Source organism: Eretmochelys imbricata, chromosome 20, assembly GCF_965152235.1.
Source record: "Eretmochelys imbricata isolate rEreImb1 chromosome 20, rEreImb1.hap1, whole genome shotgun sequence".
NCBI lineage: Eukaryota > Metazoa > Chordata > Testudines > Cheloniidae > Eretmochelys > Eretmochelys imbricata.
This window is the reverse complement of record NC_135591.1, coordinates 17,776,073-17,783,665: the sequence shown is the minus strand read 5'-3', so window position 1 is coordinate 17,783,665 and position 7,593 is coordinate 17,776,073. Positions and strand designations below refer to the sequence as shown.

Below are 7,593 nucleotides of genomic sequence, written 5' to 3'. Positions count from 1 at the left end.
ACCTAGAACATCCCGAGCAGGTGTTTGTCCAACCTGTCCTTAAAACCCCCCAATAACAGGGATTCCACAACCTCCCTAGGTCACCTGTTCCTGTGCTGAACCATCCTTAGAGTTAGAAAGCTTTTTCCTAATATCTAACCTAACTCTCCCTTGCTGCTAACTAAGGCAATTCCTTCTTGTCCTCCCCTTGGTACACATGGGCACCAATTGATCACAGTCCTCTTTATAACAACCTTTTGCATATTTGCAGATTGTTAGCATGTCCCCCCCCTCCGTGCCATCTCTTCTCTGAACAAAACATGCCCAATTCTTTCAACCTTTCCTCACAGGTCATGTTTTCTAAACCTCTGATCATCAGGGCCACCCGGCGGGGGAGGGGCGGGGGCGTGGGCGGGCAAGTGGGGCAATTTGCCCCAGGCCCTCGGGCCCCGCAGAATACTATAGTATTGTAACTTTTTATCTGTTGCTCTCCTCTGGACTCTGTACAATTTGTCCTCATCCTTCCTGAAGCGCAGCACCCAGGTCTGGTCACGGTTCTCCCATGCCAAGTAGAGGAGAACAGTCACCTCCCATCTCTGACTCACCCCACTCCTGGTCAAGGTGATCCAGGTGCAGCGGGAGCTGGAGAGTGTTGCCATCACGGCCACGAACATGGCCCACCAGTCCCAGCAGGCGTCGAGCCTGGAGACCAAGGAGCCCTATGCTAGCCTCCGGGCCCTGACGCTGGGGGAGCCAGGGAGGCTTGGTGGTGGAGATGGCCTTCCCCGTCCACGCCACCGCGCCCCACGCTGCCCCCTTCCATGACGTCAAGAAGATCAGCATCATGGCCAAGCCCTGTGGGGAGAAGACAGGCCCCGGCAGCGGAGCCTCGCCAGGTAGGGCCCAGCGCAGGCCTCGGGGGGTAGTGCCCCATGGCCTTCCTCCCCCATCAGGCTAGGGAGCTCCCTGCCCCCTGGTTAGTTCTGGGGTGGGGATAATTGAGGGACAGATCTAATTGGAGGGGAAAGGCCTCATGTCCGTGACCTCCATGACATAATTGTAGCCTTAACCATGAGAAAACTCCTACCCCAGAATATATTGGGCAGTGTCCTTTGCCTCAGTTTCTCCCCTGGCGGTGTGAAAGTCCAACAAATTCTCCTTTAACCTGCCTTTGCCCTTTCCCTCCCCTGCACCCCACTCACCAAATCTTCCACTTTTTAAAGGATCCCTTTTGGCCTCTCACTGCTTCTTGCACTTTGTTGTTTAGCCGTGGTGGCACTTTTTCGTTTCTCTTACTATGTTTTTTAATTTTGGGGCTGTGTTTAAAATGAGCCTCTATTAAAGTGTCTTTAAAAAGTTTCCATGCAACTTGTAGAGAGTTCACTTTCAGCACTGTACCTTTTAATGTCTCTTTGACTAACTTCCTCATTTTTGTGTAGTTCCCCTTTCTGGAATTAAACGCTCCCGTGCTGGGCTGCTGTGGCGTTCCCCCCCACCCAGGAATGGTAAATTTAATTATATTATGGTCACTGTTACCAGCGGTTCTGCTATATTCACCCCTTGGACCAGATCCAGTGCTCCACTTAGGACTAAATCAAGAATTGCATCTCCTCTTGTGGGTCGCAGGACTAGCTGCTCCAAGAAACAGTCATTTAAGGTGTCCAGAAACTTTATCTCTGCATCCAGTCCTGAGGTGACATGTACCCAGCCAATCTGGGGCTAGTTGAAATCCCCCATTATTACTGAGGTTTTTATTGTTATAGCCTCTCTAATCTCCCTGAGCGTTTCACAGTCACTATCACCATCCTGGTCAGGTGGTCAGTAGTACCCCCCCACTGCTATATTATTATTCGAGCATGGAATTACTATCCATAGAGATTCCATCATACAGTTTGGTTCATTTAAGATTTTTACTTCATTTGACTCAATGCTTTCTACTGCCACTCCCCCACCAGCATGACCTGTTCTGTCCTTCCGATATATTTTGTACCCTGGTATTACTGTATCCCATTGATTATCCTCATTCCACCAACTTTCTGTGATGCCCATTATATCCATATCCTCATTTAATATGACACACTCTAGTTCAGCTATCTTATTATTTAGACTTTTAGCATTGGTGTATAAGTACTTTAAAAACCTGTCACTTTTTAGCTGTCTGCCGTTACATGATCTAATTGAATGGGACTCTTTTTCAATTGTCTGTTTCTCATCAGATCCTACCTGTATTTTAGCATCTTCCATCCTCACATGTTGGCTTTCCCTCAGCCCTTAGTTTAAAAAGTGCTCTATGACCTCTTTAATTTTAAGTGCCAGCAATCTGGTTCCATTTTGGTTTACATGGAGCCCATCCTTCCTGTAGACTCCCCCTTTCCCAAAAGGTTCCCCAGTTCCGAATAAATCTAACCCTCTCCTCCCTACACCATCATCTCATCCATGCATGGAGACCCTGCAGTTCTGCCTGTCTAACTGGCCATATGCATGGAACCCTAACCCTAACCCTAGACTTCAATCTCTTACCCAGCAGCCTAAATTTTGCCTCCAGGATCTCTCTCCCATCCTTTCCTATGTCACTGGTACCTACATGTATCACGACCACCTGCTCCTCTCCAGCACCTCACATACGTCTGTCTAGATGTCTTGAGAGGTCTGCAACCTTCACACCAGACAAGCAAGTCACCATGGGGTTCTCCCAGTCATCGCAAACCCAGCTATCTATGTTTCTAATGATTGAATCCCCCCTTACCATTGCCTATCTTTTATCAATAACTGAAGTTCCCTCCCCTGGAGAGGTATCCTCAGTGTGAGAGGATACCATGGCATCCTCTGGAAGGAGGGTCCCAACTATGGGATTGTTTCCCTCTGCTCCACTTCGATGTTCTCCTTCCCTGAGCCTTTCATCCTCCTCAATAGCACAGAGGCTGTTGGACCGGAGGTGGGACCGTTCTGCCATGTCCCAGGAATCCTCCAGCAGCCTAAGGACCCCACTAAATGGATGCTTGCGTACAAACTGCTAAGATGCTTGCCAGACCCAAGTGACTATATTCCCAAGACCAATGTAGACGTCTCATCCCTTTCCTTTGTTTCTATCCCCCAGCTGCTCAGGAGCTGGCTATAGCATTTATCCAGGTTTGAAACTGTTGGTAAATTTCAGGCTGAAATGTAATTTACCAGCTGAGGCCCCCATTCTCTGCTGTGCCCCTTCTGGGAAGGGGGCCCTCGGGGAATCTCATTGGCAGATACTACACCAGCCTTGTTGGGGGCTGGAGCAGCCGGGGGGCAGAGGACGAGGGCTGATTTAAACCTCAATGGCTGATAATGGTCGCTATAGTCCATCCCTGCCCTGCCTCCTATGCTGGAGCTGGAGGAGAGGCTGGCTCAGGGGCTACCTACGCTGGCCCCACCCTACTGGGGCCTCCCCTCCCTCGGGGACATGCAGTCAGTGTCCGTACACAGGGAGCTGAGGGGCTCAGGGGCTCAGACCAGCAGGGCATATAGCAAATATCACGGTTCCTATTCCCTGTTCACTCTCACTGGCTGTAACAGCAACTGTGCCCAGAAACCTTATGGATGGAGGCCAGGCATCCACAAACGTCACTGGGTGAGTGGAGGCCGGCTGCTCAAAACCTGATTGATGGGGGAAGTGGGTTCACCCAAGCCTGATTGTGGGGGTGGGACCATCTAAAATCTTCTCTGTTCAGGGCTGCTTTTCTGCCAGAGTGTCTCCTCCGGCAGAGAAGAACTCGTGCAGCTGCTGGATAAAGCATTCTCCATCAACAGCTCTTCTTCTCCTGCTCCCTCCCCTGCAACCTCCAGCAAAACATGAAAAAGACTTTGGAAACGAAACGCACCAAAGAAGGGAAATAAAAAGTTCAGCCAGCTACCAGCACATGCCCGCAACTTCTCCACTCCAGGCAGGCTGCACGGTTACCCTGACTGCTGCACCACCCTCTGCAAGCTTAGCGCTGGCCCCCTCCAGGAACGCCAGCCTTTCGCCAGCCATGTGCACTCAGCCCTTCGACAAATGACTCTGCCAACAACACCAGCTACGGCTCCAAACAGCCACAGCCACGAGAGCTGGGGGAGAACTGAGCTGGGGAGGGGAGCAGCGTTCAGGTCGCAGGGCGCAGTCTGTGGCGTACGGGGATGTGTAACTCAGCCAGGGGTAAGCAGGGAGCCTCACTAGCTCTTGGTGTCTGGGATTTGCCTCCGTCCTTGGCTTGGTAGTCTGGTTCCAGCAGCCTCCGCCCTGAGTCTGAGCTCAGTTTCCTCAGGGTAGACGGAGGGTCGTTTCTGACGAGCGTCCTCATTTTTAATAAACGCCCCATTTCTAATCCCTGGGCTCATTCTGGGCACGACCCCACCCCAGAGCAGGTGGCAGTTCATAATATAAAGCTGGATCCTCAGCTGGTGTAAATGGGTGTGTGGACTCCTTTGGACCGAGGCCGATTTACACCAGTTGGGGATCTGGGAATATCTGTAGTTCTACACTGGTAACTTGTGTTTGTGAATCTAACCCTTAAGGGTGCCTAGGGATGTGTTGTTCTCAAGTTGACAGAGGAGGAAAGAAGGCAGGTGAACCATACCACACTGCTCAGCACAATCCAAACAGGACAGAGCTAGTCACCAGGAAACGTCTGAGAAAGGGGAAGTCACTGAGCAGAAACTTTATATGGGCAAAACCCACATGTGTGCAGTGTTTTTTCTCAGTGGAAGGTTGATCTATTTGGAGGAAGCATGTTTATGACACGGATTGGACCAGAGCTGTTCCTCTAGGTGGGAGCCACAAGAAAAGGGAACCTGGTAAGATCCACACATGAGAGTGATCATAGGAGGAGGAGCTTGAGTGTATTTCTCTGCCTCTCTTCACCAGGAGCTCACACACGACAGGATGGGAGGACTGGAGAGCCCCAAGTCCTGATGTTCTGTCTGCATCTCCAAGACGACAGCTGCAGACAAGAGCTATAATTACACCTGTGACTTGGACAACACCATCTCACGCATAAGGAGCCACACTGTGATCCGGATAAAGATCTGTTCTTTTGTTTGTTTTTTGTTAAGAAGAGCTACGTCTCAGAAAATGACTTAAGCATTACAACTGCACCACCTTAGAAGACTACTTACAGCAGTAAGTGCAGGGAGAGCGATAGCTCAGTGATTTGAGCATTGGCCTGCTAAATCCAGCATTGTGAGTTCAATCCTTGAGGGGGCCATTTAGGGATCTGGGGCAAAAATTGAGGATTGGTCCTGCTTTGAGCAGGGGGTTGGACTTGATGACCTCCTGAGGTCCCTTCTAACCCTGATATTCTATGATTCTAACCCCAGGACACTGACACCTCCAACCATTATGTTAGCAACCAACCACTCAGTATGGGCACCTCTTAAGTTTCACTGAATGCAGGATTTAAAAGGTTGTGACCAGATACTTCACACCAGTTAATTTTAATGAGGGGGATGGAACACTGGCCAGAACAGGGAAATAACAGATAAGTTAACAGATCAAGAATATTTAACTAAGTTAGATCTATGCACCTCGGCAGGGCCTGATGAAATTCACCCTATAGTACTTAAGAAACTAGCTGAAGCAATCGCCGAACCATTAGCGATTATCTTCCAGAACTCATGGAGGATGGGTGAGGTTCATAACAAGGGCACACTTCAAAAAAAGGTAAAAAGGAGCTCTTAGAGAAGAATAGACCAGACAGCCTAACTTCAGTACTCAGAAAAATAGTGGAACAAATGATTGAACTACCAATTTATTAAAACCTAGAGGATAATAAGTGATAAGTAATAACCAACATGGATTTGTCCAGAACAAGTCATGCCAAACAAACATAATTGCCTTCTTTGATTGGGTACCCAGTCTAGTGGATGGGGGGAAGCGGTGGACGTGATGTATCCTGAATTTAGTAAGTCTTTTGACACAGTCCCACATGACATTAAGGAAATATGGACTAGATGAAAAATTACCAGAAGGAGGGTGCAAAGCTAGTTGGAAGTCCTTACTCACAGGGTAGGTATTGGGACTCACTGGCTCGGCAGCAACACTGCAGAAAAGAGTGCAAGGTTGCTGGTGGACCACTAATGGAATGTGAGTCTACAGTGTGATGCTCTTGACAAAAGGCAAGTGTCATTCTGGGATGTATTAACAGGAGTGGGGTGGGTCAGAGATGGGAGGTGACTGTTCTCCTCTACTCGGCATGGGAGAACCGTGTCCAGGTTTGGGTGCTGCACTTCAAGAAGGATGAGGACAAATTGTAGAGTCCAGAGGAGAGCAACAGAAATGATCAGAGGTTTAGAAAAAATGACCTGTGAAGAAAGGTTGAAAGAATTGGGCATGTTTTGTTCAGAGAAGAGATGGCACGGAGGGGGGGGATATGGTAACAATCTGCAAATATGCAAAAGGTTGTTATAAAGAGGACTGTGATCAATTGGTGCCCATGTGCACCAAGGGGAGGACAAGAAGGAATTGCCTTAGTTAACAGCAAGGGAGATTTAGGTTAGATATTAGGAAAAAACTTTCTAACTCTAAGGATGGTTCAGGACAGGAACAGGAGACCTAGGGAGGTTGTGGAATCCCTGTTATTGGGGGGTTTTAAGAACAGGTTGGACAAACACCTGCTCGGGATGTTCTAGGTGCACTTGGTCCTGCCTCAGCGCATGGGGGTGGATTGTTTGACCTCCTGAGGTCCCTTGCAACTCCACATTTCTGTGTGAAGATTGTGTGAAGTGATGCTAGGTCCTCTGCGCCGTGGTCAGAATCCCCCATAGGTACTCAGCAAGGTAAAGATTATGGAGCTGGGAGAAGTGGTCGGGCAGAAGGAAGGAGAGCAGGGCATGCTGAGAAGACAGTGCTCTCATGTATGCAGTACTGTCGGTTGATAAGATATAATGCAACAGGACATGAGTCGACTTGGCTTCCTGTCTAAGTTCTTGAAGATAAGGAGGTTGCAAAGCTCAGAATCCTCAGAACTCGACCTGCCCTGACAGCGTCTGAGCCACCATGGGAACCCGAGGTGACATGTATCCATTGGGTGAGTGGAACAAAGTCCATGGGCTGAACTCGGGTGGGGCTAGGAGAGTCCAGAGGGGCCCACGGGTCTGTCTGCAGTGGGGCTGGAAGGTGACTGTTCCAGCTCGTGAAGACATAGTCGCCCTAGCTCTCATCTAGCTAGAAATAGAAGTGTTGCCATGGGGGCAGGAGGGGCTGGTCAGCCTGAGTGCGTACCTGTGGTCTTGGATGGGATCGTAGTTGGGGCAGGGAGCCTCTCCTGTTGCTTGCCCAAGCATGGCCACGCTTCCATTTTTGGCATGCCAACTAGGTCAGAGGAAGCCCGGGTATGTCTCCTTGAGCTAGAATTTACACCTAGGTGTAACGTGCAATTTCCTCTGCTCCCTCCAATGCTCATGTTACACCAACTGAGACTCCATTCAGATTCACTGAAACACCCTTAGATTTACCTGGCCAGTTTCCTGGGGTTAGCTGAGATGGGCTCATCTGAGATGGGCTCACTATGAGACCAGAGCGTGGAGGGGTCCCAGATGGCTTTCCACCACTTTCACAGGCACTGAATCCCAGGGGATAACTGCGGATCAGTCTGGTCCCTGGAAGCA

At 49.6% G+C, this 7,593-nt stretch overlaps 1 protein-coding gene across 1 annotated transcript in view; it reads left to right on the top strand.

The window, feature by feature from the left end:
* The first annotated feature begins 754 nt into the window (after positions 1-754).
* The window catches only part of LOC144277905 (adhesion G protein-coupled receptor E3-like), a 77,111-nt gene continuing 70,272 nt past the window's right edge, over positions 755-7,593 (top strand). The window contains 1 exon segment of the mRNA XM_077838926.1: positions 755-875. Coding sequence (XP_077695052.1) covers positions 755-875 — 121 coding nt within the window.